Source organism: Phascolarctos cinereus, unplaced genomic scaffold (assembly GCF_003287225.1).
Source record: "Phascolarctos cinereus isolate Bilbo 61053 unplaced genomic scaffold, phaCin_HiC Scaffold_2;HRSCAF=192, whole genome shotgun sequence".
NCBI lineage: Eukaryota > Metazoa > Chordata > Mammalia > Diprotodontia > Phascolarctidae > Phascolarctos > Phascolarctos cinereus.
This window is the reverse complement of record NW_027555625.1, coordinates 329,756,557-329,780,581: the sequence shown is the minus strand read 5'-3', so window position 1 is coordinate 329,780,581 and position 24,025 is coordinate 329,756,557. Positions and strand designations below refer to the sequence as shown.

General features: G+C 38.9%; 1 protein-coding gene across 1 annotated transcript in view; it reads left to right on the top strand.

The window, feature by feature from the left end:
• Window positions 1-353: 353 nt before the first annotated feature.
• Window positions 354-24,025, top strand: part of GFPT2 (glutamine--fructose-6-phosphate transaminase 2) — a 62,050-nt gene continuing 38,378 nt past the window's right edge. Inside the window, exons 1-2 of the mRNA XM_020998831.2 lie at window positions 354-997; window positions 22,410-22,517. Coding sequence (XP_020854490.1) covers window positions 991-997; window positions 22,410-22,517 — 115 coding nt within the window. The 5' untranslated portion in view covers window positions 354-990. The remainder of the gene's footprint in view (window positions 998-22,409; window positions 22,518-24,025) is intronic.

Here is a 24,025-nt window from a genome sequence, read left to right as displayed (position 1 = left end):
ATAGCGATGGTGCGAGGGAAGGTAACTGCAGGCTGTCAAGGTACCCCTTCCCCCCGCCCCATGCAGCCCCGTTCCCCCTACTTGAACAGCAGGTAAGTGGAGATGCCTCCTCAAGCCAGCTCAGGGCTCCCCTTGGGTGGGCTAGCTTTCCAAAGGTGCCCTGGGAGCTGTTCCCAGCTTCCCACCCCCCCAATATGGCTTGCACCTAATTCCCAGACACTTCATAAATGCTTTCCTGGGTCCCACTTCCTGACACCGCCCTCCGCCCCCCACCCACACCGCCCCCACACAGCCGTCCGGCCATCTGCTGTCCACTATACCACGCAGCGCCGCCACTGCTGACGCCACCCACTAGGCTCAGAGTTCCCGCTCCCTCTCTCTTCCTCCTTTTCTTCCCTTTTCCCCCTCTTTCGTTTTCCTCCATCTCCCCTCCTTTGCTCACTCCTCCCCTTTTCTCCTCTCCCCTCCCCTCCTGTACAACTCCCTCTATTCTCTCTCTTTTCCTCATTTTCAGTTACTGACTCTCTTACCCTTCTTATTCTTCTATCCTTCATTACCCCCCCCACTTCTTCCTCTGGGGATCTTCCCTCCCACCCTTCCACGGTTCCCAAGACAACCTGCAGCCAATGAGGAGCCGGAAAAGGAGGTGCAGCCGCTGCTCAGAGCCTTCACTCCCCAATCCACCTCCCATACCACCCCCCTCCCCAACTCCACTGGCTGGCCCCGCTGCACATAAGAGGCGTGCTTCGGGGCGGGCGCGGGACGTTGTGAGGGAGTCGAACTAGCGCAAGGAGGGAGAGGGAGAGCCAGAGGCGCCGAGTAGAGCTGAGCTGAGCTGAGCTGAGCTGAGCTGAGCTGAGCAGAGCAGAGTCGAGTCGAGCAGAATCGAGCCGAGCCGAGCAGATCTGATAGTCTAACAGTGGACGCACCACCAGGACAGCCGCCTGCACGAGACACAGGACTAGACGAGGCAGAGCCGGACCCTACAAGATGTGCGGTGAGTGAGGCCGAAGCGGATCGAGCAGCGGCTGCAGCTGCCGCTGCCTCCGCCCCTACTGTCCAGTAGCCCAGCTCTGCCCGACCCAGCCGGCCCCCGCCCTAGCCCCGGCCCCTGGCTGGATCGCGCCGCAGACTCCGGAGTGTCGGGATCTGCCCGCTAGCCCCGGATCATCGGGATCCGCCGGAGAGCGGAGCTCTAACCTGTCCTGGCCTTGGGGAGAAAGGGAGCCCCGAGCCGCACAATAGAGGTGTTTCCTAGCCCTAGACAGAGGGATCTGTTCTGCTCCAAACAGAGAAGGCTGCCCATGGCCTCCGCAGAGAAGTATGACCACCCTACCCAACAGAGGAGACCGACCCCCAATAGAAAGGAGTACCCCAAACAGTCATCTGAACCCCCAGTAGAGGAGGAAGTCCACCCCTCCCAGGAATGCTCTTCTGTTAGAGGAGTATGTCTACCGACCCAGCAACCCCTACCCCGTAAAGGACTTTGTCAAACCCACCAACAAAGGAGACTGTAGTTAACCCCCACATCAAGAGGAGAATGTTCAACTCTCCCTGCAAAGGGGTTTGGTACCCTATATGTCCACTCCCGCAGAACATATAGATCTGTCTAGTTACAGCCCTCCCCCCCAATAGAGAAGGTCCTGCCCTGCTTAGCTGAGGCCTGCCCCCCCATAATACTTCCTTCATCTCTGAAGTTCTGTCATTAATAAAGGAGATACCCCCAGAATCGTCTCTTCCCGCGACCAACCCAGGCCTGTCTCTAAGAAGGTTTCCAACACAAATTCTCACCAAGCTTCTCACAAATAGGGAGAACCCTCCCTACTCTCCACACCCCATGACCCAGAGCTGTTGAGATATAGCAGTGATTTTCCTTTCTCCCATGCACACATATTCCTGAGCCTGGAAAAGCATAACTCACCTCTTGTCCTTTATAATGGGAGCAGTGAATGGACGTGCCCATTCCCTTAGCCTGGGAAACCCAAGGATTCTAAATTCACTTTTGCCTCACCTATCCCCCACCCCCAACTCCAGAGGTGTTACTGAGCAGCCCCCTTGTGCTGTCACTTTCCTCCCCCTCTTTCTTCTCCTCTTTTCTCCTAATCTTTTCCCCTCTATTTCCCCTTCCCTTCTAGCAGATAATGGGAGTCCCGGATTCCTTTTCTATTTTAAGGGGGCAGGCTGAGCTGGGATGAATGTTTAGAAGCTCAGTTCTTGTTGTAATCTAGGCTTGAAATAACCTTTTGGTTTTAGTAGCTTTTCTTGTTATTAACATATTGCTAAACAGGAAATGTGATTGGGTGGGGGGGTGGGGACCTGGTTCCTTTTAATAAGGTTCTTGTGTGAGTCAAGGAGGACAGTGGTTCCCTTCAGGTGAAGGCACAGAAGTTTGCCTTCCTCAGAATTAATAGTATGGTATCATGGAGAATGAAGGACAGAGGGAAATAAGTTCTACTGGCTGAGCTGTGAACATGCACACATCTGTAATTCCTTTAGACTTCCTCCTGGCATATTTGCAGCCAGTAAGACCCTCTGGAGAGTAGGAACAGGATAACTCCTGCTGGGACAAAAGGTCACTGTGTGTCTTTTTTTTTTTCTAAAGTAGTATAAAGTTACTCAAAACCAACAAAACGTGGCTGAATACCAGGTCAAACTTTTTAAATTATGAAAGGTCTCTCACTGAGACCTTTCACTGTAACTTGTGTGGGCATTGCAGTGTTTACAGGAATTGGACCTAATGAAGGAGAAAAAGAGACTTTATATAGAATGGTTACACATTCCCTACTATTCATGTTAAAAATGGATTTAGATGAATAAAAATACTGATGGCATTTGTTTTTAGAACTAATAAAATGTTAGAACTAGAAAGGCCCTTAAAAATCATATTCCTCCACCTCGTCTTAGGGATAGGATATACAAAGGGAAAAAATGAGACCCAGGGAGTTTTAGGGACTTGCTCAAGTTAATACAGTTAGTTTAATGGTGTTAACATCCAGATCTTGTGACCAGTGCTCTTTATATGCTTTACTTTAGGGCCTTTGAGAAGCAGTATGTCTCAATGGGCCAAGCAGGACTTCAAAATCCTGAGCCGTCTCAGCAAAAGTTTCAGGAAGTACTTTCGTGTCATTTGTCATTTACAAAATAAATAGGACCCCTGTAGAGAAAAGCCTTTTCTTTTGTTTTGTTCCCAAAAGAATAAAGAGGCTACTTGGTGAGTATTTACACTTGTGGAGAAGAAAGGAAGCAGTTAGAGGTTGTTTCCTTACCCTAGTGATACTTTGAGGACCACCTTTCTAGACTGTATTCTTAAGAGGTTTCATAGATTTTGTAGTTAATGAATGCTTGTTGATTGTGCTGGAAAAGAATTTTGCATTTAGATAGTACAGCCCTCTCATTTTACAAATAAAAGAACTGAGGCTGAGAGAGATAAAGAGGCTTGCCAGAGATTGAACAGATAAGATTCAAAACCAGATCAGAATCCTGTGCTTTTTCCTTTATGCCATAATGTTTATCCTCCACACCCTGAAAAGTTGCTAAAAAGCAACTCCATACCTTGGCCAGAATAAGTTTTCTAAAATATTTCCTTTATCCTGCTTCTCCTCTTTCTTAGAAATGTCTGGCTCCTTATTGTGACAGTTAAAATTCATACTTCGTACCTAATATTTAAGGTCCTCCACTGTCTTAGCCTTACCACCACCCTTCACACCAGTAGAATGATTCTGCTACTCACCTGTCCCAACCCAGCTATCCAAATCTCTTTGTCAATGTAATCCTTCTCATCCAGAACACCATTACTATTCTCTATATGCCTAAATCACACTCAGTTTCTAAGGACAGGATCAAGGGCCAATACCTTTTGGAAAAACTTAATATAGCACTTACTGTCCATGCCACATATATATTGCCTCACAATACTAGTCATCTTTCTGTGTATACAGTTCCCACCTCCTTAAGGAGATTGCAAGTTTCTTGATAGCAGGAACAATCTTACCTCAGTGAATGTGTTTTGCGTGCACTATAGCGTCTTGCACACAGTAGACACTTAATAGATGTTTGTTGGTTGACTTACCATATGCTAAGGACTAAGGAGATTCAAAGATTAGATAATATGCCACGCCTGTTTGCATTGGCTTATAGTCTACACTTACAGACTTACAGTCTAGGGAGGGTTAGGAAGGCAACATATGACATTTATATAAATAACTATAATATATGGTAAGGGTAGAAGAGATTCAGGGAAGGAAAGAATATCATCAGCTTTGGTGGGAGGAGAGAAAATAAAGGTCTTATCATGTTGGTTCAGAAACACTTATTTTTATCCTCCGTAGTACCTTGTCCATAGTAGTATTGATTCATTGATTCATTTATTTAACAATACCCACTGTGTGTAAGTGCCCTGAAAGGCAGTGGAAGATAATCATAGTGAACATTTATATCATGCTCTAAGATTTTTAGCAAAGCGCTTTACAAATATTATCTCATCTTCACAACAGCCCTGGGAGGGAGGTGCTATTATTATAATACCTCCCTTTACAGATGAGAAAATTGAGGCAGACACATTAAGTGACTTGCCCAAGGTCACCTAGCTAGGAAGTATCTGGGGCAAAATTGAGCTTAAGTCTTTCTGACCCCAGGGCCACACAGAAATAGAGAACTATATTATACAATACTATGTTGCAAGTACATTTAAAATGTTAGAAACAAAGCCTGAAAAGCATTTTGAGGTCTGAGTGGGAGATCAGGGAAGGCTTCATGGAGGATATGGCATTTGAGTTGGCTTTAAAAGAAATAGATGAGAAAGGGGAATGAGGTCCTAGGATGCCAAGCAAAAGAGTTTAAATTTTTTTCCAGAGTAGAGGTTGAAAGAAAACAATCTTAAAAAAAAAGGCAAAGAAAAGTTGGTGGGTTTTTGCCTATTTGAGAAGCCTGTGGGACATTCAGGTGAAGATATCCAACAGGCAGTTAGTGATCCAGAACTGGAACTCAGGAGAGAAATGAAGGCTGGATATATATCATCTGCATATATATGATCACTGAACCCATGGGAGCAGATAAAGTAACCAAGGGAGAAGGTATAGAGAGAAAAGAGAAGAGATAGAGCTTGGGGCACACCAATCTACACATAGGTGAAGATCCGGCAAGAGTCTGAGGAAGAATGGTCAGGCAAGCAGGGAGGAGACTAAGAGAATGTGGGATCACAAAAACCTAAAGCAGACAGAGTTAGAGACAGCTAGGTGGCACAGTGGACAGAGCTCTGGCCTTGGGAGTCAGGAGGACTTGAGTTCAAATCTGGCCTCAGAGACTTGACTCTTATTAGCTGTGTGACCCTGGGCAAGTCACTTAACCCTGATTGCCTCACAAAAAAAGTCAAAAAAGAAAAAAAGGACAGAGTTGCGTGCTTTTGCTTGGTTTGGAGTAGAATTTAGTCATTAGATCTTTATGTAAGCAGAATTATAGTCTCAAAGGATTGTGACCCAGTAGAAAGAAGATGAGACTAGGAATTAGAAAATGTGGATTCTTAGTCTTTGTCTTGCTATTTTTCCTAGGGCAAGTTATTTTAACCCTCTGGGATTTAGTTTCCTCATCTGTAAAATACAAAAATCTGACTAAATAATCTCTAAGGTCCCTTCTAAGTCTGACACTTTATGGTTTTTATAATTCAGTTCAACATGGGTGTGTTGATAAATGTGTAGCAACCAGGTTGGGGGGAGGGAGGAGTGCACACAAACTTTTAAGTTTAATGTGTATCATTAACAACTTTTTAAGCCTTAAACCATCAACAAAACTTGATTTGTTGTAGTGATTGCTGATTTCTGAGGTGTAAATGCTCATGCTGAAAATTTAACAACTGGCTCTCAGCAAGCCAGTTAGAGCTGGCTCCAGCACATCCCTGAATTCAACAATTTTTAGCATTTATTGTATGCAGAACACTATCCTAGGTGTCTGGAGAAATACTAAGTTTCATGGTGTTTGAAATAGAGAGAAAGGATACATATCATGCTAACATAGAACATTGTGTGATAGTTTTGAGAAACACATAGCAAAATACTATATGAGATCAAAAAGAATGTTAATGAATGAAGATGGATGAATGAAGAAGGATCAAAGGAGACTTCATGTAATAAATCTTGAATCATGTATAAAGTATCGTTAGGATTTCAAAAAGTAAAGAGAAGGAGGGAAGGCATGTCATACTTAGGACATCACATGAACAAAGACTTGGAAGCAGAAAAGTGAAGGCTATATTGGGGAAAGACGATAGTCTAATTTAGTTAGAGTGTATGAAGGAAAGTAATGTAAACTAATACTGAAAGGCTAGGTTGGTACCAGTTTATGTGGAGGGTCTTGAATACTAAACAAAGTCATTAGAACTTGACCTAATAGGTAGTAGATAATTACTGAAATTTTTGAGCAAAGGAACAGTATCACCAGATCTATGCAATATTCCAGAATAACTTTCTACTCAGTGGAAGTGCTCCCTCTGCAACAGACCCATATTGACTGAAATGGTGGACTAAAGGTGGTAATTCAGTCTTGACAGGTAGAAACTCCAGCCCTGTTCCAACACTTCTAGTTAGAGAACTCATTACCTTATAAGACAGCCCATATCAATTTTGGACAGCTCCAGTTGTTAAAGACATTCTTCCTTGTATCGTGCTGAATCTGTTTTCCTGTAGTTCCCACACATTTGTCTTAGTTTTGTGCTCTAGAGCTACATAAAATGTCTAATCCTTCTTCTACATTGCTATTCCTTCAATATTTCAAGATAGTTATTAAGTTTTGAGTTTTCAAGTTACTTAAGTTATTGTTACTTTATTTACGTTTCTCTTCTCCAGGTTAGGCATTCCTAGTTCGTTCAACAATTCTTTATATAAAATGATTTTAAGACCCTTCTGGATAAACTGCTTTTCCAGTGTCTCTTTTAAATGCAGCATGAAGAATTAAACAAAATCTTCCAGTTATGATCTGACCTGTATAGAATACAGTGGGACTATTATATCCTTGTTCTGAATACCATATTTCTGTTAACACGGACTAAAATCGTATTAGCTTTTTTTGGCAGTCACATCAGAGTGACTCACTGAGTACCAAATTATGGTCAGTCAATTCCCCTGTCTCTGTACTTGTGCAGCTAGTTTGTTGAACCTGAGGGAGGGCTTTTACATTTATCTGTCAAATTTCATCTTACTAGGTTCAGCTCATCACTATGACTTATTTGGATATTTTAAAATATTGATTGTATTGCTTAGCATATTGGTTTTCATTTCTAGCTTTATGCCACCTGCAGATTTGATAAGAATGCCTCCATTCTTTTGATAACATTAAATAGATCAGGATGATCTACAAACTTCTTGAAGAAATGAGAGGGTCAGTAGAAAGACTGGAGGAAAAAAATGGACCTTGGAGAAAAACATACACATATGCTTCTTTATCCACCAGGTAGGGAAGATGGTGGCCAGACCAGATGATAATAGCTATGCACATCTTCTTAGCTGTGACATAGGTAACCCGGTGGATTATGCATGAAGCCTAGATTCAAGAAGACCTAGTTCAATCTGACCTCAGACACTTACTAACCACGTGACCCTGTGTAAGTCACTTAACCCTGTTTGCCTCAGTTTCTCATTTGTAAAATGAACTGGACAAGGAAATGGCAAACCCTCCAATATCTTTGCCAAGAAAACCCCAAATGGGGTCACAGAGAGTTAGGCAGAACTGAACAACAACGAAAATATCATCAGCTCTGACATAAATATATTCATTAAACAGCCTTCAAATCTACAGTTTTGTTTCACAAAACCAACCTCTAACGTTCATGTCAGTAGCAGGGAGGTCTTTTCTATAAATTTAGTGTTCCCTAGGGTGTGGCAATCAGGACTTTTCCCCTGTACACAGAAGGTTTAGAGGGCAATGGCACTTCTTCAGCAGTATAGAAATAACTGAGCTTAGTACCTAGTTAGCAGGAATAGCTAGATGATGATGCAAAGTGAAGTGAGCAGAACCAGGAGAACATTGTACACAGTAACAGCAATATTTAACAATGATCAACTGAAAGACGTAGCTACTCTGATCAATACAATGATTCGAGACAATTCCAAAGGACTCTTGAGAGGGAGAGAGAATGGATAAACTCTTGAGTGCAGACTGAAGCATAATTTTTTCACTTTATTTTTCTTGCTTTCTTATTTTTGCAACATAGCTAATATGGAAATACATTTTACATGATTTCACATGAATAATTAATATCATATTGCTTGCCTTCTCAACCAGTGTAGGAGGGACTGTAGGGACGGAGAATTTGAAACTTGATTTTTTTTAAATGAATGTTTAAAAAATGTAAAAATAAATATAGAATGAGTTTTTTAAAAGATTTTTTAAAAATAAAAGAAAAACTAATTGAAATAGAAAGCTATCTGATGATACCACACTCCAACTGAGCCCCTTCCTAATCCATCCCTGTGTGTGCTTTTGTGCCTGATATCCCTTCCCTGGGACTCCCCAGCATGAACCTAAGTGTTTTCAGTACCTTCGGTACCATGGGAGCTTTCTGTCACACTATCTGCCAAATCAATTTGTCTTAAAAAGTTAACTTGAAGGGTATTGTGTGCTGCTTGCCTGGGTTATCAAAATTACTATTCATGACTCCATATATGTGATTCTTGCTTAATCTCCCTTGTCTTTTCCAAGTCTATCAAAGATGTGAATCTGTAAGGAGATGAATAACTTGATCACTAGTTTTAGAAAGTTTAACAGAATGAATATTGTATTGTTTTTTATTATAGGATTTGAACCAGGTCCCTCTAACTTCAGAGACAGTGCTTTTTGTACCACTTGGTACAATTAGCTTGATGTAACCTCCCCAAACTCTCAGTAACATATTAAAGCTGGAAAAGGATCTTAAAGATGGTTGGTTGTTCAGTCATTTCCTATTCTCTGTAACCCCATTTTAGGGTTTTCTTGGCAAAAATGTGGGAGTGGTTTGCCATTTCCTTCTCCATTTCATTTTACAGATGCGGAAACTGAGGCAAATAGGGTGAAGTAACTTGCCCGGGGTCACACAGCTAGTAAGTGCCAGATTTGAACTCAGGAAGACGACTCTACCACCCATCTGCCCTTAGAGAAGAATAATTTAAATTACACACAACCTTTTCTTTTCCACTTTGCTTCTTGGCTTCTTGATTTAACTTAAACATTTATCCATTTTTGGCTACTGAGAAAATTAAGCTCATAGATTTTTCATTGTCCCTGGGAATTAGGAGATTCCTCTCTTTTTGTCCAAAAGAGATTGTTCTGTTTCTCTGTGTGCCTGTATTAGTTAAAAATAAAATAAATAAATTTTTCCTGCTTATGGTTTTCTAGTCTTCATGACATCCTTCTTGAAAACATTACTTTTTCATTGATAATAGGAAAGTCTTAATTAAGATACTGCAATTTAGACACGGTCCCTCATCGAACTTTAAAGCCAGAATGGGACCCTTGAAATCAAATCTTTTTTGGAATTCTGTTGGTGGTTGAGTTGAAAACAGAAATGAAAAGAGTAAAATAATTTGTTGATATTACAGTTAATGACTATACTTATTTGAACTTTTGTGAATCTTTATAAGCAGTAGAAGGATACTTCCCTGATGGAAATATTAAACTTTCTCTACTAATTCATATTCTGTCTTTATGGACCTTACATGGAGGTTGGGACCATCTGGAAGATTCTGAAGATGAACTATGCTATGCAGGGTAAAGAGTGTTTGTTTTGGAAGTAGAGCAACTGGGTTCAAATCTTGGTTCTACCGTATCTATCCTGTACGAAACTGGGTCACTTAACTTTTCTGGATTTCTTCATCTGTAGGATAAAAGGTTCGCACTAGATGTCGTTTAAGGCCCCTTCCAGCTCTAAATGTATATTCTCATACAGTCCTAGTACACATATAGTGCATACACACACACAACACACACACACAACACACACATACATATTAGCTGTGATTTGTTTTTTCAGCTTTTCTTAATAAATTAGATAACTATCAAGAGGAAGTCTTATGTAAACTATATGTATTTGCTAAATAAATAAACTATATTTAAGAAAACTTTAAACATCTGGAATCATCCTTGTGACTTTGTGTCTTTCTATATGTTAGATAAAGAAGAATGTTCCACATTAAAATCAGCTTACTAATCTTATAGCTCAGAGAAAAGGCAAGTAACTCGGGATAAAATAAGAAACTGGATGACTGATTACATATAGGAATTTATATGATTTCCTTGCCCTGAATCTTAACATTGTTGTAAGCCCTTTTTTGGGAGCAATACTAGAAAAAAATATGCAATAGGAATAGTATAGAATTAATTCCTCAATACCAAGTAGAGAAAACAAGCTAAATTATGAACCTGTGTCAGTTTGTAAGTGACTGGGGGGGGGGGTCACCAAAGAATCAGACTAACCAGTCTGGTTCTGGTTGTTGCCTTTCATTCTCGAAGAGGATCAAAATGACATCACTATGTTGGAGTCAAGGTACATTGTGTCAGACCGGAAGAACATACCAATATGAACTTAGAAGGCTCTACCACAGGTTGGGCATAAATAGTCCACATGAACATTTGAAGTAATGTCTCTAGATTTGCACATCTCATGTTTCTTTTGAGTTCCTTCGCCAGTGTCTCTCATGTTCCACTTCAGTATCTCCCATGAGACTAACCAGTAATGTATAAATCAATAGGCCTTTTATTACAGATCATGTGTGTGTATTTTAAACTCACACAAAGTAAAGCAAAGCCCCATAGGGCAAGGAGAAAGCAGAGGCAATAAAGAAAGGGTACAACCAGTTTCATTAGGGAGATATTAAGTGTGGTGATAGTTTTCAGACCAGAACAGGAGACAAAAGGGAGTCAATGATGTTCTTTTAGAGTTAGCCCTTGGCGTTGGCATACCCAGTTTTACCAAGTTCTCTGTCATGCCTAGTTGGTGCATTATGCCTCGGTCACAATTATCTTCTTAAAAGCATGCCTTGCTAAGGCCACTGGAAGTTATGGATTTTATAGGGAGGGGGTGGAATCTCATTTTGGGGAGTATGGTTGGCTTCCACACCAGTGCTACAGGTGGGAAGATGCTGGGTAATGAATGATGGTGGAGGCCCTGACTGGAACAAATATCTCCTACAACCATAGTACAAAATAGTGTGGTGTGGGTGTTAGGCAGGAAAAGGGGACACGCCCAGTATACACACCCTAGGTGGTACACAAGACTTTTCATTGGGATATAGGAAGAAAATATTAGAACTCCTCTTTTAAAATTTTTAATCTAAAAAAAGAAAGAAAGAAAACAAGCTTTACTAATACTTAATGCATAGATTGCCACAGGTACTTTCTCTTGGTCTGTATTTCTAGATGGTCATGCATCATGTAAATAAAGTATTGGGTGGGGAGAACAGTGAGAGTTGCATAATATGAATAGGTAGATAGTAGTGGCGCCCTCATTTATTCACTTTCATTGTGTTGTGTCATATGCATCAAGTTAACTGGATCTATGTATCATCTAGTTTTAAGGAAACATCCTCACAACATGCACAAGTGGCTGTCCAATTTATACCTTTTTCATCAATTTAATAGTTGTACATATCAGACTCTCATTTGTAATCATACAGATGATAAAGTTTAGTAAAAAGATTTTCCCACAGGTTTTAATCAATTTATTTTGTTTACATTCAGGGTTATAATTGTTAAGTTTGATTTTCTTCCTCCCATATTGTGTTACATTAATTACATTTTTTTACCAGTTCACTAGTATCAATCCAGTCCTAGATCCTATATACCGGTACACATATACCCACATCTGAACACTCTCATCCACACAAAATAGATTCTTGAATTCTACTTTTACCAATATGCTTTTAAATCTTCCCTCCCTTAAAGAAAACAGGACCAAAAGAACAAAACATACAATGATTAGAATATGTAAATGAAGACAACAAAACTCAGGTTAGACACAATGGATGATTTCAGCCCCAAATTGCAAAAGTTAAAACATACATCTTTTCTTTTTACAAGTGGCAGATTACCCAAATGGAAAGTTACACATATTTTCAGTCACTATATTAGGCACTTGTATGGAGATAGAGATATACATGCATATACATATGTGTATGTATATATGTATATGTGTGTGTGAATATATATATACACACATATATATATATATTTAATGGAAGATACTCTAGTGAGAGGGAGTATAATTTATTTGGAAGTGACTGATGTGTCCAAATAAAATGTATACATGTTTAACTTCTCTGTCTTTCCCCTATTTCTAGGAAGAGATGTAGTTTAGGAATTACTCTTTCTCTACCCCATTCACTAACCTCTTCATTAGTTTGAATTTCATATATGGCTACCACATTCAAGGTACAATAATGATCTTCTTTCATTGAGATTATCTGTTTTCTACTGTTCTTCTCTCAAGTTTTTCACATGATACCTAGACATTTTTTGCATGATGGAACATCAAATAGACAATAATCTTTTTACCCCTTAGACAATGTAAACATTGAGTTACTAAGACAGATGGTTGGTTTGCCTGGCAAAAATTTTGACCCAGTGCTGCCTTCTTTTATAAGAAAGTTCAAAATTCCTCAAAAAATTATATTTCCTGACAAAATAGCTTGTTTTGCTATACAAGGTAATATTGGCATAATGGCCAACTCTCCTTGCATTTTTTTTAAGCTTTTTAAAAAAATTCTGTATTTATGAAACATCAAATAAAATGAACATTTCTATATACATAGTGAAAAAAACACAGAATAAAAAGAGGATTGTACAGGAAACCGTGACTCCATTATGTATAGTTTGCTTTTCTCCATAAATATATAACAAAGTCCATGTAACTTTTGAAGCTTCCTTGCTTGTTTATGATCCTTTCTCTTCTGTGCTTTTTTAAAAAAATGCTTCAATGACCCTCTTTTTTTTGGCTACCTTATCTGTAGCTTTCATAATTCTTCCATCCACCCTAAATGTTGCTTTTCAGTATATTGCATTCTATCTACTACTACTGCTTTTAATTGTAGTTGAGGAATGGTACATGAGTCGTGTGTGTGTGTGTGTGTGTGTGTGTGTGTGTGTGTGTTCAATTTATATCAATTTGATTTCTTCCTGGCTGCTTCTAAGTGCTTCTCTTTGTTGTCACAACTCTGGAGTTTATTCCCTAAATTTCTGAATTAGTAAAATTTAGGGTTCTTCCTACCTGTTGGCAGCCTATGCATTTTATTGATCTGCAGTTTGCCCTCTGTTCTCAATACTTCCACAGAAATTTCTTAAATAATATCGATGTACTTTGTTAAGTAGTATTTTTCGGGAAGAACAATAATTTTCCGATTGTTTTTCTGAGCTATGTCCTTTAGCTTCATTACCTTTGTTGAGCTCTCATTTTTTTTTCCAGTTGTGCTGTTGTTTAATTTGTTCTACTGCTTAGGCAATTTTTTCATCCATCTGGATCATTCTATTCCTCAGAGGATTTTATTAAGATTTTTCTGCCAAACATTCCAAACTGTTTGAGTCCCATGTTTGTCTTTTTTTGTTTTTTTTCTTTGTTGATTTTAATTCCATCTTTATAGATACCAGATCTTCCTTTATATCTTTTATTCAAACTATTAACCACTGGAGATTTTTGTAATACATTCAGTTTTGGTTTTGGAGGTCTTGTGTTATTGTGGTCTTTCCTTCTGCGGCCTTCTTGCTTTCTTTTGTCCTATAATGAGCTTTTTGTTGTTGTTACGCACTTTTCTCTATTTTGCAAGTTAATTTTCCCATGTGGGTTTATTTCCTTTCCCCTCTTTTTTATTATTCTTTTTCTTTACTTAGTGCATGTTGTCGTGTTGAAATAATCTTAAAACCCCTCGACGTCAAGTCTCATTTTTCTTGCCCTTTATCCAATCTCTAATAAAGAGATACCCCCTTCTCCTTACCAAGGTCAATCCTTCTACTTGTACCCATGATATCATCTCCTCCAATCTCTAGCAGATTGCCTCCACAACCATCCCCCCACCCCAATCTTCAGTATGGCCATATCTGCTAGTTCATTTCCAAATGTCTATCAACACACCTATTCTTTTTTATAGCATTTCATTTCTTCCAATTACATGTAAAGATGATTTTTAACATTCTGTTGTTTTAATATATTTTTGAGTTCCAAATTTTCCTCCTCCCCTGCCCCTTCCCCAAGAAAGTAAGTAATTTGATATAGGTTATATATGCAACACTCCTATTCTTAAAAATCCCTCATCTCACTTACCATTACCTTAAGCTATTATCCTATATCTCTTCCATTTCACAGTCAAACTCCTTAAAGAAAAGGGCAAATAAAGTTTTTTTCAAACTCATTGCCTCCACTTCCCTTCCTTTCCTTGCCTCTCCTACTCCTTGCAGTCCTACTTCCTACCTTATCACTGGACTGAAACAACATTCTCCAAAGGTACCAATGATCTCTTAATTGCTAAATCCAATGACCTTTTCTCATTCCTTATCCTTCTTGAATTCACCGAAGAGCACCAGAACACTCTGTCCTTTCTAGGTTGTTGTGACATTGCTCTGTAGTCCTCTACCTACCTGTCCAATCACTCTATCTCAGTCTCTTTTGCTGGGTCATCATCTATATTCCATCCCTTATCTGTGGGGTTATCCTCAAAGTTCTGTCCTGGACCCTTCTGTTTATTCTATCTTGGTGACTTTATCCAGGTTTGATGATCATTTCTAGTCAGGTGACTCTAAGATCTATATATTTAATTCTGGCTTCTTTTCTAAGTTCCAGTCCCACATCATCTACCGCCTAATTAATGGACATTTAGCACTGAACATCCTATAGGTATCTCAAACTCAAATATCTGAAAGAGAGTTCATTATCTTTTCTCCCCAAGCCCATTTGTCTCTGAATTTCCCCGTTTCTGGTGATGACACAACCATCTTTCCAATAACCAAGGTTCACATCCTCAGAATAATCCTTTACCTCCTTTCCTTTCCTCACTCTATCTATCCAATCAGTTACCATTCCTGCTCATTCTACCTCCATGATTTCTCATACATCCTTCTCTTTCTTTATACTCTGACAAGCACCTTAGTTCAGATTCTCATCAACTCACCTGGACTATGGAATAGCCTCCTAATGGGTATCCCTGCTTCAAGTCATGCCCCTGTCCAATCCATCCTCCATGCACTTGTCAAAATGATATTCCTGAAGCACTGGTCTGACCATTTCATTTCCCTACTCATCTATTTCCGGTAACTATCTACTGCTTTTTGGATCAAGCACAAACTCCTCAGCTTGTCTTTTAAAACCCTTCCCTACTAAGCTCCACCCTGCCTTTCCAGGCTTTTCATGGCTTCTCACACTCTGCTGTGTAGCCAAACTCAACTTGCTGTTTCTCACACCTAGAATTCCATCTTGGGGCAGCTAGGTGGCACAGTGGATAAATCACTGGCCTTAAAGTCAAGAGGACCTAAGTTCAAATCTGCTCTTAGACACATTAACATTCACTAGCTGTGTGACTCTGGGCAAGTCACTTAACCCTAAGGACTGTTTCACCCAAAAAAAAAAAGTCTCATTGAATCCCATCTCCTGTCTCTGTGCCCTTGCATGGGCTGTCCCCTGTGTCTGGAATGCATGCCTCCTCAGTTCTCAGTAAGAATCTCTACTTTCCTTGAAGGGTGAGGCCTCTCCTGATCTCCCTTCCCCCTACCTCAATTACTTTTACTTAGTATATATACAGGGTATCTTAAAAGTCTTAGTGCAGTTTTAAGCTTACTTAAGCTTTAATAGCTTAAAACTACACTAAAACTTTTGGGACATCTGTATACATTTCTATATACTTTTATGTGTACATGTATACAATATAATTTTTGTCTTTCTATCTCCTGAATCTAGCATAATACATTGAGTAGGCTCTGTGAAAGATGGAGGCAACCTATTAGTTCTTAGACCATTGGAGACCACTCTGAATTAAAGTAAGCCCATGAAGTTTGGACCCACAGCACCATGAGGTAACCATGAAAGTTATAGGGCTTGAGTCCATCCTAGGTGTGCTCTGGTTTACCACAGGTGCCCTACCCTGAGTTGGGGCCGCATCAAAAGGAGGAAGCATGGGCTTCCAGGTGAGAAAGGTTCCAGAAACATTTCTATTAATCACAGTGAATAGGACTTCCTTTGTTTCAGATTCTGTGCTCATTCTAAGGTGAATATTTTGGCTTACTCCTAAAGCTGCAATTTAGGCACTCCCTAAAGTATGTCTTAAAAATACCAGCAAAATATTTTTGCCATAACTTAATTTTTTATTTTTCTAAAAATTATTAATAAATTTCATGGTGATACAAGGCATTTCCCTACAAATAGATACCCTTTCAAAGTACATTCCCTGAAAAAAAAAATCTATCAATTGCTAACAAAAAGAAGGGATTTGTCCTTTCAGTTTGACAAAGTGGTTCAACATCAACCATCATATTTATCTACAGTTTTGTTGCCTGTCAAAGTTGACTTTGTTCATTGTTGAAGTTACTGTATATATTCTTTTTTTTTTTAGGCAATTGGGGTTAAGTGACTTGCCCAGGGTCATACAGCTAGTAAGTGTCAAATGTTTGGTCTGAGGCCAGATTTAAACTCAGGTCCTCCTGACTTCAGGGCTGGTGCTCGATCCACCTAACTGCCCCATATATTATCTTGAATAGGCTTTTTTCACCCTGTTTCATTTCAAACAAATTTCTCATGTTTCCCCAAATTCTCCATATTCATAATTTCTTATGGCACAGGAATATTTCATTTACATGCCAAAATATGTTTAGCTATTCATCAGTTGTTGCTAGCCATAATTTTAAATCTTTTTTTTTTGGTTAATTTTTATCTAAACTCTAGATGTAATTCTGACTTGTGCATTTGCAGTGATCTAAGTCTTTCCAGTCCCAAGATCATTTTCTGGGGGCAGCTAGGTGGCGCAGTGGATAGAGCACTGGCCCTGAAGTCAGGAGGACCTGAGTTCAAATCTGGCCTCAGACCAAACATTTGACACTAACTAGCTGTGTGACCCTGAGCAAGTCACTTAACCCCAATTGCCTTTAAAAAAAAAACCAACTATCCAAGATCATTTTCCTTAGCAGATAAAACAAAGGGAAAATAAGAACTGAGCTTTCTCTCTGTTATTGTTTGTCATCCCTTCTTCTCTTAGCAGTAATCCTATCCTTTCTTTGATTGTCTTCTATCCCCCAACACAGCTAAAAACAAACTCCACCCTTTTTGTTATTCTTATAAAATGAACCTTAGCTCATTTGGAGACTTAACACTTCTGGATTGTGGAAAAGAACAAAAACAAAAACAGGATCATGCCATGCTTTTGCATTTATCCTGTGTTCAACCTATCCTTGCTGCTATATTCTGTACATCTCCTTTTTGAGAGAGCCACCCTTTTCCTCTCATTGAAATTGTTTTTCCTGATGTCTTCAAAATTTTGATCTTGAGTGTTTCCTATTCTTCCTAGGTTGACATCTCTTGTAGAAATTGTAGTTAATATAAATATAAATATAGATGTGTATGTAATCATAGGATATGTAGAATATAGCAATTTATATATATATATGTATATATATATATATATATATATATATATATATACATACCCTTCTGATCTCTTTTTTCTTTTTTAATTTAACAAGCATCTGGGTTTTTTAAAAGGTTTTTGATCCTTTTTTAGAACACAATAGTCACTTCTGGTCATTAAACTTTCATTTTTAATGAAGAAAATAAGCAGAACCAACCACATAAAGTCTGCCTCACAACACATGCAGCATTCTCTACCCACAGTCCTCTACCTGTCTACCAAGAATAGGAATATATATTTTGTCTCTGGTTCTCCTGGACAAAGATGCCTTTTCTTTGCATTAGCAATATTTAGTAGAGTGCCTGGCACACAGCAAGCATTTCATAAATGCTTGTTACTGGCAGGCTTATAAAGGCGGAGACTTAAGGCAAACATGAGAAGGCTATTCTAACAGTTCAGGCATGAGGTGATGATGAGAGCCTGTACCAGAGTGGCAGCCAGTATCAGAGGAGAGAAAGTGTATATTCAAGATGTGGCACAAAGGTGAAATTGACAGGCCTTGGCAACAGATTGGATATGGAGGTAAGAGATAGTGAGGAATCAAAGATGATACCTAGGTTGCACGAGTCTAAGGGACTGGGAGAATGGTGTTGCCCTTGATGGTAATAGGGTAATAAAGAGGTTTAGAGGGAAAGATAATGAGTTCAGTTTTGAATGTGTTGAGTTTAAGATGTCTGAAAGTCAGTTGGGGATTCAAGATTGAAAGTCAGCAGAGAGGTTGGAACTGGATAGGTAGATTTAAGAATTGTCATCATAGAGAGAGTAATTAAATCCATGGGAGCTGGTGAGATCACCCAGTGAAGTAGTACAGAGGGAGAAGGGAAAAGGTCCTAGGCAGAATTATGTGGGGTTTTGAATGAAGTATACCCATCCAGAGTTATGTATCATATTCTAGTCGTGTATTACATCTCAGTGATAGCTATGAAGTCAGTTCCTCATGAATTAAAACATCTAGGTTATCTTGCTTGTTGGCATACCCTGTGCATTGTAAATAGACATCTGGGGCAATGGATCATAGGATCATAGATTCAGAACTGGAAGGAACCTTAGAGTCAACTTCCAAGTCCTTCATTTTACAGATAAAGAAAATGAGTTTCACAAAGGTTAAGTCCTTTGCTCAAAAAGCTCCAGAGGTAGCTTTGTGTCTGAGGCGAGACCCAAACCTAGGTCTTTCTGACTCTAATTCCAGTACTCTCCCTACTACACCTCACACCGGATCCTTTGTCAAATTTTTATCATCCATATGGTTCCCTTCTTGGATTATGTCTCCTGTGTATTTCTGGGTGTGTCAACCGCTATTCTTCTTCCTAAACTCTCTGGTATATAGCTTGGTGTATAGACACAGACAGCTTCCTCCCTCTGCCTTCCTTTTCGGGTCATATAGCTAAAGCCATAAAGTACTTTAGAGGTCATCTTGTACAACCCTTTCACTTTACAGTTGAGGAAACTTGGACCCAGAGAGGTTGTTGCAGATGTCAAATACATGTACCACAACATTCCCATAGCCAACCTGAACCAGATTAAAATGTAATTGGAAAGTATTTAACAAAATAAGTTAAAATAAAATAAAGATAATACATTTTAAAACTAAGTCAATATGACACTCTCAGGGGTCCTTGGGTGTGGACTAGTGCCCTCTGTTTCTCTTTGAATTTGAAACTACTGGGTTAAATGACTTGTCAAAGATCACAGAACCAATAAAAAGCATACCTGGGCTTCAAATACAGGTTTCCCAACCCAGAACTGCTTCCATGTTTAATGTCTTTTAATTAGGAAAGTTTCCTTCTTCTCTTATTCATCATATGTCTTGATTATATTTTGAGCTGATGGAGGGGATCTGGTCTTTGATGGAACCTTTAAGTCATCTTACAGATCTACCCTGGATAAACCTATAAAAGAGAAGCTGTTCTGCAGTCAGAACTGGGTTTTTTATTCTGGGAGCCTTAGACCTACTCATTTGACTCAGGCCTATAGATAAAACATCCTTATAAAAAGAACCCAACTCATTTTTGCTGAGTTCAATCCCTATGGGGCCAGGTTATCACTCCTCTTTCCCAAGAACTTTCAGTATCCATGTTAAGGGGAAGGGCTATTGTCTTCTGGTCTGACTTAGGCTAGGTTTCTCAGTGTACCCCAAATTTCAGTGGGTCCCACAACCTAGTCATAGGGGCCTTATAAATCTCTTTTTTGGTTGGTCTCTTAGGAGAGGCTTGGAATCTTACAGGCTACCATCATGGATGCTTCCTAAAAGAAATTCCAATAATTAGGAAATGTCTTTTTAAAAAAGTTAAGAATATTGGATAAGTGCTATGTTGGTATGATACTAATAATGATGCATAATGAGAATCAAGTGGAAAGGATGTTTTATTGAGGCAAGAGAAACACCGAAGAGGCGATGTGGTGTTGGATAGCTATAGAGCCTAAGGGACAGTAGAGGTCATGGGGCTCAACCCCACCATTTTGCAAATGAGGAAACTGAGGCCCATGGAGGTTAAATGATGTGTCCAGGGTTATACATGTAGTAAATGCCAGAAGTTTGGTTTGATCCAAGCTTCTGTGACTCTGGGGCCATCTATTGCAGGTGCAGAATCAGGCTTATGTTATCAGGCATAGCAGTGGGCTAAGGTTCTTGTTTTTGTTTTTGCTGAAATGCTCATCTTTGTACAAGGCAGGATTCTATTGAGAAATTATAGTGAGATTTCTTAAAGCATCAATAAAATGTTTGTAAAGAAAGGAGAGCATTGGAGGTCTTGAATTCAGGAGAGAGTTGGGTTGAATTACTGGCTCTGATATATACTCTTCATGTGACCTTGAACATGTCACAAAACCTGAGTGTCAGTTTTTTCATCTATAAAATAAGTATAATAACACTTGTGCTTCCTTACGCAAGATTTTTGTGAAGTGTTATTTAAAATGATATGGCATAAATGTAAGGCACTATTACATAGTTAAAGAACAAATAAAGAAGAAAGTACTATATATGTTTAATGTTGAAAGTTATATTTATTCAGTGGGGTGGAGGGGTGAGGTGGGAATGTGAACTTTTCAGCTGCGCAGCCGGAAGCTCTTATGTTCAGGGACTTCAGTTGAGCCTCTGTTTTTATGTACAGAAGCATAGCTTGAGTTCCTTAGAAACAAGGAATCTTTAATAATTATAGCACACTGGTAACATTGTCAAGAAAGGCCTCCAAAAGGCTGTTTTCTGCAACTTTGTAGTCACAAAGACACTACACTAAACATACATGCCTAACATATCTTTAAATGTATCATAAAATTTGGTACAGAAATGGGTGAAAGAACATAAGTGAAAAGAGTAGCATTAGCATTTCTGTCTTTGGATGTAGGGTAAAAAGTTTCTATTTTTAAATGGTTGTGTGGCTGGTGATCATTTATGGTTGTTTGCCTCTAGTCATATAGGATAGCTGTTAATTAAGTTCTATTTATTGAATTTCATGCAATATTAGATGTTATTGCCAAGAAACCAGATAAGAACATCAACCACTTGTGATACTATAAAAAGCATTACTAAGATCCATTGTCAACAACATAACATTTAGCTATAAAAAGATCTGATGCTAATTATTCTAGATCTACTGGAATTTTATTATGGCCCCATGCATTTGTTGTCAATTGACTGATTGAATCCTGTGCATGGCTTTGTGCTAGGCACTATAAGGAATATAAAGGTCATTAAAACAGTCCCTCGTTCTCAAGAGGTTTGTGGTCTAATAGGGGTGGGGAGCTTGCAACCCCCATGTGGCCTCAAGGCTGCTGCAAATTCTCTACCCCTGGTCTAGTACCTGAATTTACATATCCTTCAACATACAGGAGAATCAATCTCAATTAATTGAGAATTTGGGAGATACAGTGATTCATATATTTTTCATACTGAAGATGGCATAAGAGTCTTAATTCTTTCAAGTGTAATCAAGCCACAAATGCATATACATTTTAAATGAATGAGACCATGTGTAATATGTACTGTATACAAATATAGTCAACATTCAATTATCTAAGTGTAGATTATCCACAAGACATGTTTAATCCCAAATATACCCATTTTTCATCCCAAAAGGCAATATAGTATAATTGATAGAGTGCTAGCCTTGAAATCAGGGAGACCTGGGTTCAAACGCTACCTCTAACACTTACTAGATATGTGACTTTAAGCCAGTCACTTGACCTCTATGTCTCAGGCAACACCCTTGGATTTATCTACTAAGCCATAAGGAGCTTGCCACAGGGGTCTTGATTTTAGTTAGGAGGGAGTTCCCACACCAAAAGATCTGAATAAATCACAGATCCTTAACTATGCTTTTTTTTTATCAACACCCCACAGAGTTGTTCCTCTGTGTGTTTAGGAAAGAAAACTTTATTTGAGGATTAATGAGGCAAAATGTAATTAAGAAGGAAAAGCTTTGAAAAAAAAATTATACATTCCAGATTCAGATAATTTTTTAATGAATTGTGCCAATTGCTTCTCTCTATTAAGTCAGATACATTACAATAGAGAGTTCATGAGAGTTGGAAGGATCTTAGCGATCAGCTGTTCTAACTCCCCCCTCCCCATTTTACAGATGAGAAAAAGTTGTTTCTAGTTAAATTCTTCTTTTTATCCATTTCAGTCTCACAGCTATGATGCTTTTTATAGGATAACATTCAGATATCATTTTGAAGTCTTGCATCTTGACTTCAATTTTAATGCATGTTACTGTCTAATGCATTCCAAGTAGCTTATAAATATTTATTTATTTATGTCTTTTTCCTGTTTCTCTTTTTGCCTTTTGATAGGAATCTTTGCCTATATGAACTACAGAGTGCCTCGAACAAGAAAGGAAATTTTTGAAACATTAATAAAGGGTCTTCAGAGGCTAGAGTACAGAGGATATGATTCTGCAGGTATGACTATTTCTCTGCTAAAATTAGCATTAATATATTTGCATTTGTTCATTCCCTTTTTTAAACATCCATTTTCTTGGTGCTTCTCACAATCCAGGCATTTTCTGGTATGTTTTTTATTGAAACCTTTTGGAACATTGTGATACTGATTTTAGCCCTAAAATTAATCTAATCAAGTACTTAATTACAGTTGGAAGATAGAATAATAATCCCTCACTTCAATATAAGACTTTAAGGTTTGCAAAATACTTTACATGGATTATCCATCACAGTAAGGTAAGTATTATTATCCCCAATTTAAAGATAAGGGAACTAAGAGACTTGTCCGTGGTCACACGGTGTCAGAGCTGGGTTTGAACTCTTCAGACTCAAGACCCAACACTCCTTATATTTTAGCACATTGTGCTACCTCTCTGGAAACTCCTTCACTTTCAATACTTTCAAGTAGGTATGATAAAGGCATTCCTTCCACTAATACTGATTTTTTTTAAAAAAAAAACCTTCATGCCTTAATAGATCAATCAATAAGCCTTTGTTATTGTTGTTCAGTTGTGTCTGACTCTTTGTGACCTCATTTGAGGTTTTCTTGGCAAAGATACTGCAATGGTTTGCCATTTCCTTCTCCAGATCATTTTACAGATGAGGAAACTGAGGCAAATAGGGTCAAGTAACTTGCCCAGAGTCACACAGCTAGTAAGTGTCTGAGGTCAGATTTGAACTCAGATCTTCTTGACTCTACATCTAGCACTCTATATCCTGCACAACCTAACTGCCTTAATATACCTTTAGTTAAGTGCCCAGTATGTGCCTCCCAGTGACTGAGCTAAGTGATGGATATCCAGAGACAAAAGTAAAATGATTTCTGTCCTCAAGTAGCTTATATTCTAATGGGAAGATACATCCATATATAAGTTTATATAAAATGCATAAATACAAATGTTTTTTGAGGGTTTTATGGAAAGCACTGGGAAACGTTACCAGCTGAGTGTATCAAGAGAGACCTCATGTAGTGCTTAAGTGAAGCTTTTGCTGCTAAGACATGGAAGTGAGGAAGGGTTGCATTCCAGACTTGGAAGGTGGGGGGGGGGGCGGGATCGACCTGTGCGAAGTAATAGAGACAGGATTGTTTCAAGAAAAAAATTTTTTTTAAATTAGACCTGCAATTGCATTGGTTTGACATAGCTAGGAAGGTATTCTATGGGGAAGTGATATGATCAATTCTGTGTTTTAAGCAGCTTCTCTGTAATTTATAGCCTTAGGGAGTTTCCTGAGCCTCTGAGAGTTTAAATGGTTTTTCCATGTTTTGGCCTTGACTATGGGGCAAGCCCTTTATCCACTCCCTTCAGTAAGTTAGTGAGGCCAAAAAATTCGCCACCTAGTGGCCAACTTTTTGTTGATGAGGCCCTTCCCACTAAGCTAGTCTGCTGTATGTAGGACACTAGGCTCCTCCTGGAAACCTCTCCAACTTAGAAAGGCTTCCCAGTGCTTGCAGGCCTTTGAATAGGATC